This window comes from Momordica charantia (assembly GCF_013281855.1).
Source record: "Momordica charantia cultivar OHB3-1 chromosome 8 unlocalized genomic scaffold, Mcharantia_2.0 BLBB01000008.1, whole genome shotgun sequence".
NCBI lineage: Eukaryota > Viridiplantae > Streptophyta > Magnoliopsida > Cucurbitales > Cucurbitaceae > Momordica > Momordica charantia.
The window spans coordinates 9,842,989-9,864,419 of record NW_028275166.1 but is presented as its reverse complement, the minus strand read 5'-3'; the positions used below and the strand labels follow the sequence as shown (position 1 = coordinate 9,864,419).

At 31.2% G+C, this 21,431-nt stretch overlaps 2 protein-coding genes across 3 annotated transcripts; both read right to left on the bottom strand.

The window, feature by feature from the left end:
• Positions 1 to 12: 12 nt before the first annotated feature.
• LOC148209484 (transmembrane protein, putative (DUF677)) lies at positions 13 to 1,626 on the bottom strand. 2 transcript variants are annotated; one of them, XM_088127596.1, is made up of 2 exons: positions 1,264 to 1,626; positions 13 to 1,172 (listed from the first exon to the last, which is right to left on the bottom strand). In XM_088127596.1, the coding sequence occupies exons 1-2, from the start codon at positions 1,346 to 1,348 to the stop codon at positions 190 to 192; spliced, it is 1,068 nt and encodes a 355-aa protein (XP_087983722.1). In that variant the 5' UTR covers positions 1,349 to 1,626; the 3' UTR covers positions 13 to 189. The 2 variants fall into 2 exon arrangements, with proteins under 2 accessions (XP_087983722.1, XP_087983723.1); XM_088127597.1 differs by having other exon boundaries at positions 13 to 1,177; positions 1,264 to 1,624.
• A 4,477-nt stretch (positions 1,627 to 6,103) lies between these two features.
• TT4 (Chalcone and stilbene synthase family protein) lies at positions 6,104 to 7,930 on the bottom strand. The gene is made up of 2 exons (XM_088127595.1): positions 7,666 to 7,930; positions 6,104 to 7,537 (listed from the first exon to the last, which is right to left on the bottom strand). Exons 1-2 carry the CDS (start codon positions 7,841 to 7,843, stop codon positions 6,507 to 6,509), a joined length of 1,209 nt encoding a protein of 402 aa, XP_087983721.1. The 5' UTR covers positions 7,844 to 7,930; the 3' UTR covers positions 6,104 to 6,506.
• Between the last annotated feature and the right edge of the window lie 13,501 nt (positions 7,931 to 21,431).

The window sequence follows — 21,431 nt, the reverse complement described above, 5'->3', positions numbered from 1 at the left end:
CACGCGTCAAACTCTGTTAAGAAATGCTTTCAAATTTCCAACTGCAGTCAACTACAATAGTTACAGAAGGTATGAATTTATTGAGTTTCTATTGATGTAAACTGTAAACTAAGGATGTTAGAGACAGGTTGAATCTTGGTATAGGAACAAAACTGTAATGTGAATCCCAGATTGAGTTAAGTAGGAGTATCAGGGACAGGAATGAGAAGACTCTGAGGTAGTAATCTCCTGGAGAAGTTGAGATCTTGAGCGGTTCACGGTGGTAAAACAAGTGCATATCATTTCCTCAAGAAGAAGGAGGTAGTGCACCAAATTCTGGTGGTTCTTCCCCAACTGCTTGAGCACCTCCTGGACTGTGTGCTGATCATTACCCATGTTCAAACCCAGGTGAATGAAACGCTTGTCGCCCTCCACGGCGTTATGGAGACGCCCCACCAGGCTATCAAGCGTGTCAAGGTCAGTCTTTAGAACATAGGTATTCCTCGACGCAACTTTAAGCTGCGCTGCATACGCCAGCTCTCTCCTGGCAAACTTGGGAGGAATGTAGGCCGTGCAGACAGCGCCACCGAGGCAGCAGATGGCGTCGTTGGGCTCGGCGGCGGTGTAGCCAACGAGGCGAATTCTGGAGCTTGACTTGCGAAGGCGGCGCTCGAGTTGGCGCTTGAGATCGCAGAAGAGGTCTCGAATTCCGTTGAAGGTTTGGGAGTCAGGGCGGGGAAAAGGGTTGGGCTCTTGGTCGAATTTAACAAATTCTTCGAAGACAAGGTCGCAATGGGATTGGGAGAGGGAATCGGTGGGAAGATCATGGAGCAGGGCATGGAGTGGCCAATACAAGTGTTGGGCTTCGGCGATGCTCCTCCGCAGGCTGAGACAGAGGCTTGTGGTCTCCTCGCTGTAGCGGAAGTAGGAGGATATGAGAGTGGCAAGGGTACTGGAACTGGATTTGGAGCGCTCGAGGGCGTGGTGGACGCGTTCCCGATCGGGGCGGAGCACTTGAGTGAGCATGAGCTGGTGGTGGCTGCCGTCGTCTTCATCGGCGGCGGGGACGCGATCCATGGAGCGGGTGATGCTGAGCATCTCCTTGTAGGAATCGGTGTGGAGGACGGAGTTATATACGCGATAGAGATTGAGTGTGGAAGAGGGCGGGGAGGCATCCATGGAACTGGCGGGGGCTGTTCTTCATTGAGGCAAATTCACAAACAGTTAGCGCGCAATTTCGATTTTGTTTGAATGGAGATGAGAGGAGAAAGAATTGATCAGTACCTTGCATCGGGGGATGGTGGGCATCAATTTGGGAATCGCGAACGGCGGCGGAGGATTCGGGAGGAAAGCACTGGAATTGCAACATTTGTAGATGGTGCGATGGAGAGGGAGAAATAAATCCTTAGCTGAATTGGGGGATGAGGAAGGAAGAGGCTTTATATGTGGCGTTGACCAATTCGGCGGCTGCTCGCAATGATCTTACAAATTGTTTGACCACAAAACAAAACACTTGCTCGGTAAGATCACAACATTCTTGCGCTTCCGCCCAAAGCTTGGATTCTCGGAGAAGTTACTCACCATTTCTAGGGTGTTCAAAATAATTAGATACACTCGAGCAATCCAATCCAATTATAAACTTCTTTTTTCGTTGGATTGAGTTTAAATAAATAAAAATTCTATGAATTGAGTTGGTTCAAAGGTTCACCTAAAATATATTTGGGTTGAATTGAACTGATTTGAATTTATTATTAATTTTAAAACTATTTTTTTATTCATCATAAACTTATGGATCTTGATAATGTCAGATAATATATAAATAAAGGTTTAAAATATATTATTATTTACTTTTGGGACGATATTAAGAATGACCAAAATAAATAAGATAAAAGTAGCAGTAATGACTGAGTGAAATTTCTTTTTAGAATCTTTACTAATATTTTAGACAAATATTCTAGGTAAAAAATTAAGTATATGTGTTTAATTTTAGAGATTTTAAATAACTAAAATCTAATTTAAAAATTATATTAGCAACATCAGAACTAAATAGCAGGGAATCAATTGTAACTAATCAAATGAAAAATGAAATTTAACCAATTAAAATTTAATTTAAAAATTATATTAGCAAAAATAGGTAGAGAATCAATTGTAACCCATCAAAATGAAGAATGAAATTTAAACAACTAAAATTTAATTTAAAAATTGATTCCCTATATTTTGAAATCAAATTTTGAAGATAGGTAAATAAAAAATTATTAAAATTTTATTAATGTAGATTCTGAAATTTAATAGTTTTTTCCAACCTTTAAAATTTAAAATTCATAAGTGGGAAGGAGTAAATATGGTCGTTGAGTCTCTATCTTGTCATTCCAATGGTTTTTCCTATTCTTCCCACTCTCTTTTTTGCACGCTATGGTTTCAAAGACAACTATTTGTGACACAAAAAGCAACTCCCATAAAAAAGTATTTGAATCTGCCTTGGCGTCAACTTCGTGGGCTGTATACATCCTTGAAGGATAATGTTTGGTTAAATACACACAAATATCGAAATTATAAAATATATACGGTACCTGGATTTTTCTCTACCAACTTTATTGCGAAGAACGAAATGATTGCATTTGACTGTTCGGGTGACCCAATAATTGATTATAATGCCTCCTCTCTTCCTCTCCATACTTTGGAAAACACATATTTTTTTAGTGCAAAGTTGGATTGGAAAGAATGAATGTGAATTGGATCCATTACTTTGAATTTCTTGCGTTAATGGTAAGTTGTGATTGGCACTGGTGTCGCACTTCCATTTATGGGGCGAATGACAATATCTACAGTGGCCTCTATTGATGTCGCATCTCCATTTTTGGGGTCAATGACAGCATCTATAGTGGTTCGCACTGGTGTCACACTCTCATTTTTAGGGTCAATGTCGGTATCCACAGTGGTCTGTATTTTGTCACTTTGAATAAGTGACCTGAATAACTCAAAACAATCCAACCCAAATATTTCATGGCTGGGTTCGATTTAAGGTTCAAAATGTAGATTCGATGGAAATGTCGAGGTCCCAATTTTATGAACATGTCGATATCAACGGATATTTCAGAAAAAAATTATAGAAATTGTAGATATTGATGCAAATTTTTTTAATCAGTAAACAAGACTTTAATTGTAGCTTAAAAGCCTATAATTAATCACTTTTAACCATCATATGTAAATATATAAGTAATATAGTTATGGAAAATATCGTTACGATGAAAACCTCGGAAATGTTACGTACTTGGAAATCAATAACAACTTAATTTTATATTAAAAGATAGTGAAAATTAATATAAATTATTTGAATTAGTAAATTAAAGTCAAATAATAGCTTAATTATATTATATTGTTATTAAGATAATAATTTTAAATTTAGCTCAACTATAATTGGCATCTGTCCCTATGATAATGTTCGAATTCTTTTCCTCAGTTGTACTAGAAAATAATAATAATAATAATAATAATATAATATTTTTGGTAAACATGTTAAAAATAATAAAAATTGACATGACATTCAATTAGTAAATGAATGTATAATAGTAGTTTTATTAATCCTTTAAATCATCCTCGTCATAATCTAAACTGAAAAGGTGTTCATCGACACTTGGGGCCAGATTCCAATAATTCTCTTCCACCCACCACTGCTCCTTCCTTCCCCTTCCCTCATATCTTTGTCAAAAGAACAGAAGCAGCCCAGCCCACCTCCATTGATTATAGGTAAATTCAGAGACAGAGAGGTTGTCGTCAATGAAGGCGAACACCCCAAAATAAACTCTCCGGGAAGAAGCAGGGAAAGAAATGGCAATGCAAACTGCGGAGTATAGGATCACATAACCAGAGTATTGAAGAGTCTGAATTTGGAGCCTTCGAAATATCCACGAAATTGGACATATCTTCAACTCCGATAGGTGGGGAAAAAAGGAAATTCTCCTCCGTGATCGATGTGGAGCACGTCGACATGTTGTCCTTGGATATTTAAAACAGTGGTTGGATTGGGTTTATTATTTAATAAGGTTTAGGGTGAATAAATTTACACCCGAATAATTAGATTGAGTCTAAAAAGTAACTCAACCCAACTCATGGATACTCCTGATTTGTTGTAATTATTATTATTATTATTAGTTGATTTGTTGCAGCTGGGCTTATAGTTTTTTAATTATAAAAATTAAATTCTCAAAGTGACATGATTGAAAAATTACTTAATTAATAATCCATTTATTGGGCGACCTAAAAGCTTCAAGTTTAATAATCCATGGGAAGAGAAGTGTGACTTGTGGTAATGGTTTAAAAAGCTTCAAGTTTCATCGTCTCGGTTATATGTGCCTCGACCGAGCTGACGCCTTACGTGCCTGAGTCGAGCGAAGTTTATGGAAAAGCATCCCTTATATCTACTGATCTTATTAGCATCATCTCGATTCAGTCTCAGTCTCCGACAGACTCCACGACAACATGTCGTGATTCACGACTACCTTGAAGAGTCGTTGAGGCACCGTCGAGAGTTCTGTCGGAGGAGTCGCCTAAAAATAGACCCCATTCACTCCGTTTTCAGGTACCCAAATACTAGATTATTCTCTCTCAAGTTTAGTTCGGCCAACTATTGACTTTCTTATCGGAGTGTGTTCTGTTTTGCAGGGCACCCGTCTCGCTCATCCTTCAAGCAGTTCTCAATACTGAATTGAGGTTCACAATGTTGATCATTTTTCTGATCAAACATCTTCATTTATCTAGCATACTTAATGGTTGAAGCGACTCTATTTACTTTACTTTTAATAACGGTATATTATGAATTTCTACTCTTTTATTGGTGATATAGTGTAAAAAAAAAGAAAGAAAGAAAGAAAGAAAGAAAAGACAAAGTCTTTTTATTTTCCTCGTTCTTTGTCAAATTTTGCTTTTATGGTTGCCTTTTCTTAGTATAATCTGCATGGACGAATGATCGAACTCACAATCTCCAATTGTGAAGATATATGTCAATTATCGTTCAACTATGTTCAAATATTTTCATGGTTCCATGCTGTGCATTTTGATACACAAGATGAATAATGATTGTAAAAATATCATTATGTATTATCACTTATTAATGCATTAAAGTTTTAATTGAATGTGGGCCCATTCCTAAAATATATATATAATAATAATAATAATAATACATAAAATAAAATAAAATAAAATGTGGCCTAAAGAATAGACCCAAATGTCAGAGAAAATGAACTGAGGAGTGAAAAGGACATAGACACCCCACAATCTGAAAGCAAAGTTCCCATTCTCTTGGAGTTATTTCTGACCTATACCCTACTAATTAACATATATAATTTTATTATTATTATTATTTTAACTACAACAAGCGGAGAGATTTAAACTCTATTGATAAACATAAAACTTTTCAAAAATACCCCTTATAATAAAGGCCAAAATTCAACCAACATCATTCTCATATATATAATTGAAAATAAAAATTATATAAAAAATCACGTTTAAATTTCAAAAATTTATATTTATAAAATAACCTTGTACATCATTCTTCTATATAATTCATTAAACACTATATAAAAAATCACGTATAAATTTTAAGAATTTTAGTAATTTCAAATAGTTATATTTATAAAATAACCCTACGCATTATAAGAGAAAAAAAAAGATAATCAATTTGTTTATTTACAAATAATAAACATTGAATTAAATTTTTTTTGACAGTATTATTACATAAATTAATTAAACAAAAATGTGTTTGTTATAAAAAGATTAATTTGTGATTTGAAAACTAATTAATAAATTTATTTCTAAGGATTAAAATTAGTAATTAAAAAACACAACAAAATTACATCAGTAAAAACTCATATGATATATGTGTGGAATTAAAAAATTATTTTATTTTTTGAACTAAAAGAAACTAAAAGAAAAATCTAAAAAAGATTAACTAAAATAACATAGAAAAATAGTTATAATTAACGACACTGTTCAAAACATTTTAGATTAGGTTATTTTTAATTAAGAAAATAGGTTGATGGTAAGAATAAAAGAAATATAAAACTATATTGATAAATAAATAATCATCTTAATTTTTCCTAGTCTCGATAAAAAATTTATTTAAAAGTTAAAAAATTACAACTATTTATTCAATTTTTTCATACCAAACGCTTTTTGTTATGGTATTAAACATTGTCATTAAATGTTTTAATAACATCCATAAACACCTAATCTGAGCCCCTTATTAAGTAAGGGAATGAAGAAACCAAATCGGCAGCGCCAAAACGAAGGCTTACTGCAGGGAATGGGAAATTACAAATTTATCATAATTAACAAACCACACCGACACCATAGATTACGATTTACCACCTCCAAAGTTTAATTAAAAAAAAAATACTTAGACTCCTCCCTACCATTAAATATCACAAAATTTTTTTTGATTTATCAATATTTAATGGTGGTAAAATTAAGATTCTTTCTGGTTTACCAGTTTACCGGTGAGTGAGGAGTTAAAGTATTTTTTTTTTAAATTAATGACCGTTCGTGTTTCCGTTGGGTTGTGGCTGTGGCGGTAGGGCGACGCTGTGTAGCATCACGGTCTCGACCGTCAAGCCCGGCCCGAACCCGAAGAGAACGCCCCACTCGAGGCCCTCTCCGGTGGTGGGTTTCCCCTCCTCCGCGGAGTTCTTCCTCATCTGGTCCAATATGAAGAGGACGCAGGCGCTGGACATGTTGCCGTACTCCCTCAGAACTTCTCTCGTGGCTCTCATTTTGTCCTCCTTCAGCCCCAGCTTGGCCTCCACCATGTCCAGAATCGCCGGCCCGCCCGGGTGCGCAATCCAGAATATGGAGTTCCAATCGCTGATCCCCACCGGCGTGAACGCCTCCTTCAGGCTCTTCTCGATGTTCTTCGAAATCAGCCCCGGAACGTCCTTCAGGAGGTGAAACGTAAGCCCGGCTTCCCTCAGATGCCCGTCGATCGCCCCTTCTGAATCCGGCAGCACTGTCGCCCCCGTCCAGACCAGCTCGTACAGCGGCCGCTCCACCGCTGGGTCCGGGTCGGACCCGACGATGACCGCGGCTGCTCCGTCGCCGAACAGCGCCTGGCCGACGAGGGAGTCGAGGTGGGTGTCGGAGGGCCCGCGGAAGGTGACGGCGGTGATCTCGGAGCAGACGACGAGGACGCGCGCGCCTCGGTTGTTCTCGGCGAGGTCCTTGGCGAGGCGGAGGACGGTGGCGCCGGCGAAGCAGCCCTGCTGGTACATCATGTAGCGCTTGACGGAGGGGCGGAGGCCGAGGAGCTTGAGGAGCTGGTAGTCGGCGCCGGGCATGTCGACGCCGGAGGTGGTGCAGAAGACGAGATGCGTGATCTTGGACTTGGGCTGGGCCCACTCCTTGATAGCCTTGGCCGCGGCCTCCTTCCCTAGCTTCGGTACCTCCACCACCACGATGTCCTGACGCGCGTCCAGAGACGGTGCCATGTACGCGCACATGTTCGGATTTTGTGACAGAATCTCCTCCGTCAGGTGCATGTACCGTTTCCTGATCATCGACTTATCGCCTGCAACGCATTACTCATTACGTGTGCATCATATATTAATAAATATAGAAAATTAGTAAACTCGTCCAGAGAAATATGCAAAAACAGAGATTATTATTATTATTATTTTTTGTTTTCTGGTTACGTACACATCCGACGAAACTTCTCCTTCAAATCCGTCATGTGCTCGGATTTGGTAATGCGGAAGTAGTAGTCGGGGTAGTCGGCCTGGAGGACGCTGTGGGGAGGGGTGGCGGTGCCGATGGCCAGCACGGTGGCGGGGCCGTCGGCTCGCTGGGCCTTGCGGATTTCCTCCACCGACACCATTGATGATTCTGAGGAAGGGGAAGCGCTCTTGCGGAGGGAGGAGCGGAAGGGAAAGCGCTTTTTACGTGTTGGGTGACAAGAGCCGTTGAATGTCGTGTTGGTTTTAAAGCCCGCCCGCCCGCCCTGGCTTGGCTTTGGTAGGTTGGATGGACGGGTTCTTAAGCTGCCACGTGGCATCTCCTTTGTCCCCTAACCGATGGAGGTTTTACTGCCACGTCTTTCACTCCTTCCCTCTTCTCTGACCTTTTCTTTTTATCCATCTTCTACGTACTTGATATTTCCATCTCCCGTTCCAATTTACTTATTGCAACGTATCCAGGACGGAGATATTTTCACTAACATTTTTATGTATCTATTATTGGACGCGGAGTGGTAAATCAATATTTTTTTATCGTATTACAAAAAAAAATTGAGAGAATATCACTAATACATACCTGCATGATATTAATGACTATTATTTTTAACTTAATTAATTTAGAAATTGAAAAATATTTATTCCTTGATTTTAAATATTTTTTACGATTTTTTAATTTTTCTAATTTTTAGAAAAATATCTATTAACATTGATATTTTATCTTTATTTCCATCTAATTTAATACCTCTCAATCAATTGTAAAGGAACCTCTTAATCCTTGTTTATTTCAACCATCATGAAAAAAACAATCATGTCACTTTTGTTTTTTATTTAGAGAAACCTCTTAATCCTCGTCTATTTCAACAATCATGAAAAAAACAATTGATTCTCGATTGAAATTAGTGGGTTTAGAAGTATTTTTACGTTTTTCTTTTAAATTTTAAACTAGAGGTCAGTGTAATAAAGTTTAATTAGTTATAATCGAAAGTAGAATTATTATTATTATTTACTCAACTTGCCAAGTTGAAGAGTAAATGTCAAATTTGATTTTTTTTTCTCCAAACGTATTAAATGGTAATGATCATTATAGAAAATAATTTGTGTGAAAAAAATTAGTAGATTGGTATTCCTAATAATGTCATCGTGCACTTGTGTGGTTAAAATATATATATTATTGATAAAAAGTCTAAAGTTAAAATCTTTCCATTTTGATCACTTATCTTTCATGGAATATTTCATATAACGTACTATTATTGTTTTAGTTTTGCTGTCTTGATCGAGTTTGCTATACCACCTCTTATTAATTATTTTATTATTATTATTATTTTCAGTTTAATTAGGAGATTCAAACCTTCAACTTTTAGAGAAGTAAGTAATACCTCGATTAATTGAGTTAGGCTCACATCAACTAAATCTACTCAAACATAGATTTCCAAAATATTGTACCTATCACACATTTTATATATTTTCAAAGAATGTTACCTAACATTTATGTATCTAATTATTATTATTATTATTATTTTTAGTTTAACAATGTGGTAGTATAGATTCGAACCTCCAACTTTTTAGTTGAAAATATATATTTTAATCAGTTAAACTAGGATCAAATTGACATATTATATATATCTTATTTTAGGTATGTATCATAGATATGAGTGATATATACCTAATATAAAGTGTATTAACACTAAATACATTAGTGATATGAATATATCTAATTTGAACTATAGGTATACTTGATATATATTAGGTATAGCAAAATGAGAGTTTTTCTAATTTTTAGGAAATTGCCAATTTTGAGGTTTTGAGGTTATAATCGACTTTTCTATTTCTTCATTTGGGCTAACTCTCCGTTGCTATATTTGCAAATAATAATAACAATAATAATAATAATAAAAATAGCGGTTGCTATATTTTCAACTCACTATTAATTTTTTGTAATATTTGCAAGTGGACCTTCTTTATTATTATTATTATTGTTTTAGTTTTGGTGTAAGCTATATATGCTCGATCAAGTTGACTATAGCACCTCATATTAATTCCTTTTTAAAGTTCTTTAGGTAGGAGATTCGAACCTCCAAATTTTAAGTACGTAATACTTTGACTAGTTGAGTTATAGTTACAAACAATTTTTATTAAACCTAATAAAACACAAATTTTCCAAAATATGGTAGTCGTCACATTTGAATCAAATAAAACATTTATGCATCAAATTATTATTATTATCTTGAGTTTAATGACATGGGTTTTGGATATTCGGACCTCCCACTTTTTATTTGAGATTATATTGACTTAATCAATTGAGCTAGGTCAAGTTGGCATATCAATGATATAAATTGTGATAAACTTAATATGAAGTATATTAGTTATACCAGTGATATATTTCATTCAATGTATATCATTGATATGACTATTATATCTAATATGAAATAATATAACTAATATATTTGATATTAGGTATAAAAATACTAGAATTATTTTTCTATTTTTTAGAAAATAGCTCATTTTGAGAGAATAATTGAAACATAGATACAGTGAAATATATGGATTTTCAAAATTTGAGTAATGTATTTTCAAAGTATGTTACGACATGGATTCGAGCCTCTAACTTTTTAGTTAGAAACATATAGCTTGATCGGTTAATTATGACAATTTAGATGGCTAATTATCGGTGGAATCTTCTATTTGTAATGATTAGTGTGCCCTTCCAAACTAGCAATTTTGTGATTTTAATTAGGGTTGTGTTGGTATGGACCTATAATATTAAATAATATTTAGAAACAATCTTATCATGAATTTACTATTCAATACTTACTTATCTAACATATAAACGATAATTTATGAAATCACGACTTAGATTTTTAATTACTTATAAATTTAAGCATTAGGTGGGCATGCATGAAATTTGTTAAATAACTAGTAATATATATAGTTGCATATTTTTTAGTTGTTTGTTTATGAGGGAATTACAAAAATAACAAGATGTATTTATATATATATATATAAGAAATTTATTTTTTTTTACGTGTAAAATTTTAAGAAAAATGACAAAAATTGTAAATTTATAAAATGTCAGGATACAATTAAAAGCTACTTTTATAAATACATATTTATTTTACGTCATTTAATATAATTTTTTTTTTGTTTTTCTAGCACAAACAAAGTTGTGGTATGAAGATTCTTTTTTTATACAATATGTGGAGATGAAAATTCAAACTCATGACCTTTTGGTCAAAGATATTTATTACATGAGATCTATGTTCAGGTTGGCAATATGATAATAAAAATTTGAACCTTTGACTTTAAAGAAATGAACCGATATTATTTATCGCTGAGTTATGTTTATATTATCCGTATTTTTTGTCATTAAGCTCGAATAAGGGTCATAATTAATATAAAGAATATGATATAGAAGATCATTTAATTCCACTCTATTTGTTTCTAGAAAGTTAATAGTTTGAGTTCTCCTAAAAGTTTTTGAATTTTAAAAGTATCCCAATTGTTATATTTTGATATGTAAACTTTTAAAATGGTTTTTTAATTCTTGAAATTAAAAAAAATTATAAATTTAAAAGTTTTCAAAAATTAAAATGAAAGAATAATAATAATAAAAAAGAAAAGTGATTGGTGGAGTTTGCAAATTTTAATATCTCAGGGGGAAATATAAAGAGTTTGGTAGCATTGACGCCGTTAAAGAGGGCACGTAAGACAATGATAATTATGCTACGTGGGGTATCGTATGCCTAAAGGTGAATTTTGTGGTTTAATATAAATAAATAAATAAATAATATATATATATATATATACACACACATACTTCTTTTCATATTCTCGAGAAGTATTTAAAAATGTAGTTAAATGTCAAGGGGCGTTCAAACTGCAGGGTAGGGTGTGCGCTTGAAGTTGTTAAATCCGGAAAATTAAAGTTCGGATTTGGTTGGAAATTCGGATTTGGTTTTATGTTTTAAATCGATTCAATACGCGTTTTTGCAGGATTTGAGAGATTCTTTTTTTAACACCGTTTTCGGATTATGTGATCAAAACCGTAGAATTTCTGAAAACGACTTTTTAATGTTTCTCAGTGTTTTTATATTTATAATTTTAAAATTTTAACATGCAAAATTACATTAAAAATGATAAAACTTTGATAAATATATTATTTCATATTATAAACTCATTTTATGTTTGTTAAAATTAAGATAGGTAAAATATAATGTATTCTAAATTATATAATGTTGTAAAATAATAATTATACAAAATTCCTAAAGAATATTAATAAATTAATTAATATAACTTTGGATTAAGCTAAATATTATACAAAATTCATAAAAAAAAATATATTAATAAATTAATTAATATAATTTAGATTAAACTAAATATTTAGTGTATAACTATTCTTAGTTTACAAATATATTACTAAATACACTCCAACAATTTTTTAAATCGAGATTAAATTACCAAATCTGTTATCAAACACATATCTGAAAACAAAAAATACAACTCTAGTTTTCGTCGAATCCGTTATTTTCAGATTTCTATTTTCTTATTACCGACCAAACTCACCCTAATTAGTTTGATATTATTTAATATGTGTTTAGAGTTTCTTACCTTGGAGTTTTGAAATCTATGTTGTTTTCAAGGTGCAAAGTTATTATGTCGGGAGTTTTTTTTTTCAATTAAAATTTGTTTATGTCAATTATAAAATTAAATAGGTTACGATTACAATTATATATGGTTTATCTAAGTACGGATAAATCACCTCAATTTTTTTAATACTTTTTTTTATTTTAATTTGATTGCATCGAAAATAGAATACATTCTCTAGCTCTTTTGAATTCACTTTATTAAAAATAAAAGAATACATATGTAGATTATTTTAATTGACTAAACAAAAAATGAATATCATATATCTATATTTGTTATTTTGATCATATCTAATTTAAAAATTAAATATCTTTTAAACATATATTTGTAAAATTCAATACAATTTATTTTGCTAATTTGAATATGACTAATTTGAAAAATAAATATATATTTTTTATTTTAATATTTGTTCGCTTGAAATTAAGTATCTTTATCTTTATAAATTGAAAATAAAGTATTATTCTTATTTTAAAGTCACTCGTTTAAAATGGTATATTTTTACAAATTATAATTATTTAAACATGTATAGGAGAGAACAATAATTAAAATAGTAATAATAAATTTTCACTGAAGAATTAAGATTATTTAAATAATTAATTATTTTAATTTCGTCAAATATTTAAATTTAATTATTTCAGCTTGACATTTTAAAATTTGTATACCTATCTTAAAAAATAACTTTGTATATTTTTTTATTTTTTTACTATCATTACTTACTCCCACCTCTCTTCTACTCATTTTCAATTATAAAATTTTTTTTCACAATTTAATTGTTTGGGCTTCACGTCATTCCATACTTACAATTATACGTATTAAATTGTAATGCAAAAATATTTTTCTAATTCATCGATATATATTTAAAGATTATATGAATTAGAACTTTATTTTGAATCAAAACTAAAAATTAAACAAAAATGATAGGACCCACCAAATTTAACAGGATGTGACCACATTATGAGAATAAGAGAAAAGATATATGATTCGATGCGGGACCACTCAAACAAATAGAAGAGAGATATAATAAACTAAAATGAGGAGTTGAATAGTAGATTGAGATAGTTGAACGTGAATGAATTGAATGGTTCCTTGACATCTTTAGAAAATATTTTTAACCATTTTCTATTATTTTAAAATTTGTTTTCATTCTTCGTCTAAACCTTAAAATTAATTTCAATTATAATCTCTAATTTAAATAAATGTTGTCAAAAAGTGAGTATATCTCAGTTGTAATTGTACAAATCTAACATTCCATAATCTCTTTACTCTTTTACATCTCTTCAATCTACCATGGCTCATTTATCTAAGGAATTATTACATACATCTTTTAGAGATGGTAATTATACAAATGAATTCATTCTACAAAATTTACATTTTGCCTTAAGGATACACAAGGATACCCCACCAATATACCCTTTTTTATATAAATGTAATTATTATTAAGATAGGGAAATTCAAAATGGAAAAATGGTTGATTTGGAGTTTACATTTTAAATCCTTAAATTTATGCACCTTTCCACTTCCCTAAAAAAAAATTTCCCTAATTTTTAGTTATTTATTTCTATTCTTCATTCGTCTTCTTTTTCTCTCGCTTCTCACAATTGTTTCCGGCGGACCGTCTTCTCGTCTTTTTAGTATTCTCCGTTTTTTGTCATTGCCATTTTCGATAGTCCAATTCCAATTCACTCACTTTTACCGATATTTCTGGTAGTCAGTTTTCTGCCGTTTACGTTTTAAATATTCTAGGTTTATTTTTTATTTTTGATTTTGGGTGTTCGGTTTTTGGGTATTTAAAAAGTATTCGATGGTAACGTTGTATATGTTTTATTATGTAGGTTATTTACTTTGTTTGTTAATTGTTGAGGGATATAATCATATATACTTTATAGTTTATATATATGTTATAATTCATAGTCAGATATAGATTATATCTCCACATAACTGTATGTTATAATGACTATAGTTTATAGTACAATGGTTAAGTGTATGTTGTTTTAAATTTAGAACTGAAATATAATTTATATATATATATATATATATATAGTATTGAAATTGAGCCAAAATTGAAATGAAATGAAACACTATTTTTGTAATAAATTTCATTCTTTAGTAAAATATATTAAGGAGTAAATTAGGGGACTATGAGAATAGTTAATTTAAGTCCCACTATATATATATTATAGTATTGAAATTGAGCCAAAATTGGAATGAAATGAAACACTATTTTTGTAATAAATTTCATTCTTTAGTAGAATATAGTAAGGAGTAAATTAGGGGATTATGAGAATAGTTAATTTGAGTGCCACGATAATTTAATGTTTACCAAATCAAATTTGGAACATTAATTTTTTACATTTAAAAAAACTCATTATAATAAATATAAATACCATAAATAAGAGCGAATTTGACATTTAGAAAAAGTTTTAAATCCAGAAATCTGTAAAATTTGTAAACATGAGAGTGAAAATAAGTTTCCAAGACACCTGATCCAATACATTATCTCTTTATCTAACGGATAATTGACTTAAATTTATTTGATCTATATCTATATCTATATCTATATCTATATCTATACTATATTAAAAAGTAAGGATGTCTACAAAACATTTTAAGAACATTTTATCTTTTTTATTTTTAAATAATTACAAATGTCATCCCTTCTTAAGAATTAATAATTTATTTTTAATTTCCTTAAATTTAACTAGAACTAATTTATAAGATGAGAAATTGTACTCAGACAAATTAACTATTTCATAATTATGTTAAATAATTACCGTTACAAATTTACTCCTACCATCATTAATATTAAAAAAAATTATTAAGATTCTACATAAATATATAAATTAATTATTTCAACATTAAAGATTATCATGTTAAATAATTATAGTTACAAATTTACTCTCATAATCACTATTATTGAAAAAAAATAACATAAGACTTAAGATTCTACGTAAATATATATAAATACCGCATATCGAGAAACAAAGAAATCCTCAAAATTAAATAATTGCAGCCACAAATTTACAACTATATAAATATCATTATTATTGGTATTTAGAAACAAAGAAATACTCAAAATTAAATAATTGCAGCCACAAATTTACAACTAATACATAAATATCATTATTATTAAATACCACTTATTGAGGAAAAAAAAACCCTCAACAATTACGACGCCCCTTTGTTTACACTTCTCTCCCTCTCTCTTTTTTTGTTATTATTTTATTATTATGTATATATACTGTGTTTTTTTCCCCTCAGGAACATACGATTGACTCACCCCTTTATTTGCATTTTCTTTATATCAAATTGATAGTTTTTTTCTTCTTACGACGATTCACACTTCTCAACAAAAATTATATATATAAAAAAAAGTAATTTGATTTTGTGGGAGGGAGAGACTGATAATAATTTGTAACCCAACTTTGGAATAATAGAAAGGGACTTCAACGACTTAAATGACCCGTAAAAAGGATGAAAGAAAAAGTCGAACATTAGTAGAAAAGTAGAAAAATAGTGAGCTTAAAAACTATTTTTAAAATATGATTTTTAATTTTATAAACAATATTTTTTTTATTTGTCATTTAAAGTAAATAATTTATATTTCTATAATTTATACCATTAATGTAGGTCATATTTAAAGAAATTAAATAATTTAAATCTATTTAAGTTCAAGATATCAAAATTTTATAATGATATGTCATAAATAACATCTTAAATACTATTTGATTTTTTTTAATGCTAATCTCTCTTAATTGTTTGTCTTAGACTTATAATTTTTTGTTTCAATTCAACAACATTTAAGATCAAGATCTTAACCAAAATGAGTATGACTCAACGATAATTGACACCTATATAACCTTTTGATAAAATATATATGTCGAGATATGCTCAAATGGGCTCTAATAATGCGAGAGAATTCGAACCAAAAAGGAAGTTATTAATGGCTTAGTAAGCCCATTTAACTAGGCTGAGGATATAAATCAAGAACTGGCCTGTCCAGTTAATAGGCCCACAATCCTACTTGGGCCGAATGGCTCAAAGAAAATACTTTAAAATTAAAAAAAAATGTTAGATAATTTAGGATATTTAAAAAGTCGCTGTAAAATCCGGCAGATTTTATTAGGTCGTTTTTTCTACATATTTACCCTCTCAAATTTTATACAATTTTGTGTACTTTCAGTGTCAATTTATGCCGTGAATCTAGATTTAGCTCAACTGTTTAATATATCGAGTAAAAATTGTGAATTCAAATTTCCATCTCTACCTATTATTGTTTGAAAGAAAAAAATAAAATCAATTTATGCATGGACTCTGAAAATATTGAACATATAAATATACTTTATGGATCACAGAAGCAAATATGATAAAAAAAAAGTTTGATTTAAAAACTAAACCCACAGAACAAAAATTGATTCAATTCATTTAGTTTTCTCGAATCTGAAAACAAAAAATTGACTATACACGAAAAATTACCCATCTATATGACCCATATATGTTCCACCGTGTAGGTGACATGTATGTCTTCATCTCCTAACACTATATTACCTACACATAAATCTAGTATTGGTGTAGTACTCTACCCAAATGCACTCTAATGTCTAAGTTAGAACTTAAGGTAGGAGCAAACGGGTATGAAGGCAGTAAAGTATAGTAGCAGTAACCTCAAGTGAGAGTCTGTTTGAGAGTGTGTGTCGAATTTTCAAGAAATTGTGTGTAGGGAAATTTCGTGTAATATCATTAAGGGTTTCTTCCCACTTTATATATATAGGGAGAGGGAGGTTGAGAGAGTGTGAAGAAGACACACAGGGTGGAATGTCGTGCTAGCGGGTTTTGGGTCCATCGACATTCTCCTTCCCTCTGTGCCAATCGAGGGGTGGCTGCGGGGCGGGCGTGCGTGAAGGGGGCGCCGGTATTTTGGGAATTGTTTGGAGTGCATCATGGGAATTGTTTGTTAAGCAGAACGAAAATTAAGGTTTTGGAACTTTTCTCTTTGGGTAGGAAAATCTAAGGTCTTCCAATATCTTTCTCATTTTGAATCTTAGAGGAACTCGAGTTAGGGGTCGACAGACTTTCAAAAGTACGAAGATAACGGATTTAACCCATTGCCTAGTGAACTCGTTTCATATACTGGGGCCTAACGGACTTGACACATGGGATGCTCGACCCATGGAATCAGCTACATAGGTTGTTCGGCCTTTTGGTATGTACCTTCAAACTTAATTTATGGTGCATGACTCGTACGTTGAGCCCACAAGGTTTTGTCTATGAGAACTTAGCCTTTTGTATCGTTCTTCAATCCTAACACTTCCAAAACGACACATTTTACCACCCTTGCTATTAGTCTCTCATTTGATATAATTCTATTTACTTTCAAAAAGTAAACTAGTTTAAAATAATCAAATTTGGTATGACTTCATCAACCATGGTCATTAACTTTGCATCATCTTTATTTATATATTATAGAATCGATTAATTTAAAAAATAAACTAAATTGTGACTTTACTTAACATTTAATTTTTCTGGTAAATTATAATTTTATGGGAGAAATATAATTAGTTAAGTAAAGACAAGGGCTAAAAAAACATAGCTAAAAGTTAAAAAGTTTATATTTAGAGAGAGTTTACTTGGGTGGAGGGTTACCGGTCAACCCTCTTTGGAAGCTAGTCATTAATCAATGGCCAGTGGGCATTTGAAAACCGTACATAATAAATCGATTGGGACAGTCTATGTCGTTTAGCGGGGAAAATTTTTCTAGTACTACAGAAGTATATATTTCGACATATTATTGAATGAAGTATTACTTTATTACACAGATCTACACCTGCATTGACAAATAAAGGGAAGTAATATGAAAATAATTACAAAAAAATTTTCCTTTACTAACGGACTATGAGAAAACTCACCAGTGATTCACGAGTCGACACGTCGACATCAAACCCCCTTGCAAATTAGTATCATTATTATAATATGCTTTTACCAAACGCATCTTGTTAATTATTTTTGCATAATTGATGAAATGGAATAAAATTTGAGGTAAATTAAAAAAAAAATAGAAAATTTGGCGGCCCCTACTTACACAGATTATAGCAGTATTAGGATTTTAGTTGTTTTAAGAACTAATGGTTTGAAATTTTCTATTCCACTCAAAATTAAAAATAAAAAAGAAGAGGAAAAAAAAGAAAAGAAATATCTCACCATCTCTTTTTGTCTTTCTACATTCCTCTGATTACATGTTTTTATTTTTCAAAACAACAATTTTAATATTCAAAATCTCATTTTTTCCCCTCACAGTGCTTAACCTTTTTTTTTCTTTAACATATTTCTTGCTTCTAATTTTCTTTTTCGTCTAAATTTATCTGTCTAGAAAATTTATCTTTTTTTTTTAAAAAAAATTATTATCTCGAAAATATTTACTATTATTTCTCTCTCCAAAATTTTCATTTATATATATTTATGCTTCTTTCTTTTTTTTTCAACCTATTACCTTCATTTTTCTCTCTATAGATTTAATATTTTTTCCAACATTTCTCATTCTCAAATTTTACCTTTTATAACTTCTATTTCTTTTTGTATTCTATTTTTTTTTCTAAGAAATATATCTTCAACTTTTCTCTAGATAAATTGTTTCTCGTCCAATTTTCTTTCACTTATAACTTGGTATTTTTATTGTTGTGCTTAATTTTTCTCTTACTAATTTTTTTTTCTATCTTTAATTTATTTAACTCTCTAAAATTTCTCCTTCAAAGTTTCTTTCATCTCTAAACTTTTATTTGCATGTCTCTACATTAAGATGACAAAAATTCCAGTAGGGTCGAGTTTCCACTCTAAAAATAAAGAATGCATTTCCTACCATGTCTCGTCTCCGATTCATTTTTTTAAATAATTAATATATATTTTATTAACTATTTTACTAAATTATTAATAAAATATTAAATATTTCTTAAACTAATTATTTATACTAGTAAATAATAATTTTTTTTTGAGTAAAATAGATATAAATTAGATATCTTATTACTTTTATTTTTAAATTCTAAAAACAATTAGAATTTAATTATTAAACCAAAATTCTTTCTTGTGAATATCCTCGTCACAAAATGAAGATTTATGAACCTGGACCTCGATTCTTAGAATCAGAGGACGGAGTGGATATGAAATAAAAAATTTCCACAATGACAAGAATGGAAGAGGGCGTCGCGACTCCTGTCCCACACCGTTGTCATCTCTACTTACGTAAATTTTTTTCTCTAAAAAATAACGGTTATTTTAGTTTTAAATATTTAAAAAACGTAACGAAATTAAAAATTGTTATCAAACATATATGATTTTTTATCAAAACATAAATAAACCCACCTTTAATATACAACTAACAAAAACATCAAATATTAGTTCCCCTCCTATCAATACATCGCAATCACCCTCATAAAACCCAAAAAGGATGGGCCATTATTTTTCTCTAGACTTTAAGATTCCATGGTAATTTCTCTAACTATGAAAAATATATATATCAATATTCTCAAGTCTTTTCTTTTCTTTTCTTTTTTACTTTTTGCAAAAAGAAAAAAAAATCCTACGCACAGAAATACGTAAACATATTGATAATGGGGAAGCAAGTTGAGGTTAATTCTGTTATTAATAAATATAAAATAATAAAATAAAGGAGAGGACGCACGCATGCATGCAATGCAAGTCATAAAAAATAGTTTTTTTTTTTTTTGGTTAAGAAAAAAATAATTAAAAGTAGGAAAAATAAGAGAAAATGAAAGGATGTCTATCTGGGGGGACACGTGGAAGCATCGGGATTATACGTTTGGTTTTGGATTATTGCGGTGGTGACTGTAAGCTGAGCGGTAGTTGAAAGCTACGACTTACCAGGCTACACGTGCTTTGAATTTTCGCGCCTTCTTTCTCTTTCCTTTAAATAATATTATTTTCTTACTATTCTAATAACTTCGCTATTATTATTCTATTATTATTAATTGCAGCTTTTGGTTTTAAATAATTTTCTTTTTTGTCGTTTCCATTATAATGCAATTGCCTATTCGCCTTTGCCCCCCAATCATTCTCATTAATTCAATTCTCCTTCCGACACACTATTCCTAATCCCATTTGATCAACTTCTTAATATTTCACTGTCAACTGCCCCAACTTTACTGTTAAGACTAATTCTACTATATTTGAGTCTCATGTTTCTACTATATTTGAGTCTCATGTTGTTGCAGGATTTAGATTCAAACTTCAATAAATACTTGTATTGTACACACGACAAATCTGCCACACACATGTAATTGCTAAGTATAGCACAATCTGATGCCTAAATCAGATCAAAAATTCAGGGTTGTATAACATACCTAGCTCGTATCCCGAGGTCTCTCCTCTTATTTATAGAGAGACTCCTCAGGTGGGGGTTCGAGGATTGGCTCAACCGAGTCCGATCAACTTCAACAGAGTAGTCCAGCTTTTAGTCAGATCAGGTGACTTGACTTGGGTGACTAGACCCTTGTCGCTTCTTTGGCTTCATTTTAAATTAACAGAGTAACGGTAACTTCACATATAAGAGTCTTTTTCTACCTCCTACTCTTTCTCTACTTTTCTAATTTATTCCATAACACGAGTGTTCCAAACCAATTTGTATGTAATGTGTACTTCAACTAATTTGATGACGAGAATGATTGTTTCACTCTATATTATTTAATTGAAAAAAATTAGTAGATTTTAATATCTTAAATAGTTGGAGTTGGCCTGCCTGGATCATTAGTTGCTCCTAACCATTTATTTTTATCCATAAAGTCGAATATAACCCTCGAGAAGACTAGCTCTCTAAACCAACGTAGTATAATTTATTGTAGCCGTTTCATTATGCTGTCATCTCTATGGGTGACAATCTTTATTAATTAAATTGTTCATCTTCATTGCATCTATTATGTCTTATATGGTATTGCTATTGGTTGTCATCTCCAATTCTCCATTAATTTAAACATTTGAATGTTTAGCTAAGAATCCTTTCTTATTTTGTTCCATCTTAATTAATTGAATTCTCAGCCCTTTTCATAAAATACCTCCTTAATTACTCGAAATTCATTAAAGTTAATT

What these genes read in the sequence shown, in the direction of transcription:
- LOC148209484 (XM_088127596.1), bottom strand. Translation starts at nt 1,348, where the DNA reads ATGTTGCAATTCCAGTGCTTTCCTCCCGAATCCTCCGCCGCCGTTCGC. An exon ending in CCACCATCCCCCGATGCAAG is followed by an intron (nt 1,173 to 1,263) that starts GTACTGATCAAT and finishes AATGAAGAACAG; the next exon opens with CCCCCGCCAGTTCCATGGAT.
- TT4 (XM_088127595.1), bottom strand. Translation starts at nt 7,843, where the DNA reads ATGGTGTCGGTGGAGGAAATCCGCAAGGCCCAGCGAGCCGACGGCCCC. An exon ending in GGAGAAGTTTCGTCGGATGT is followed by an intron (nt 7,538 to 7,665) that starts GTACGTAACCAG and finishes AATGCGTTGCAG; the next exon opens with GCGATAAGTCGATGATCAGG.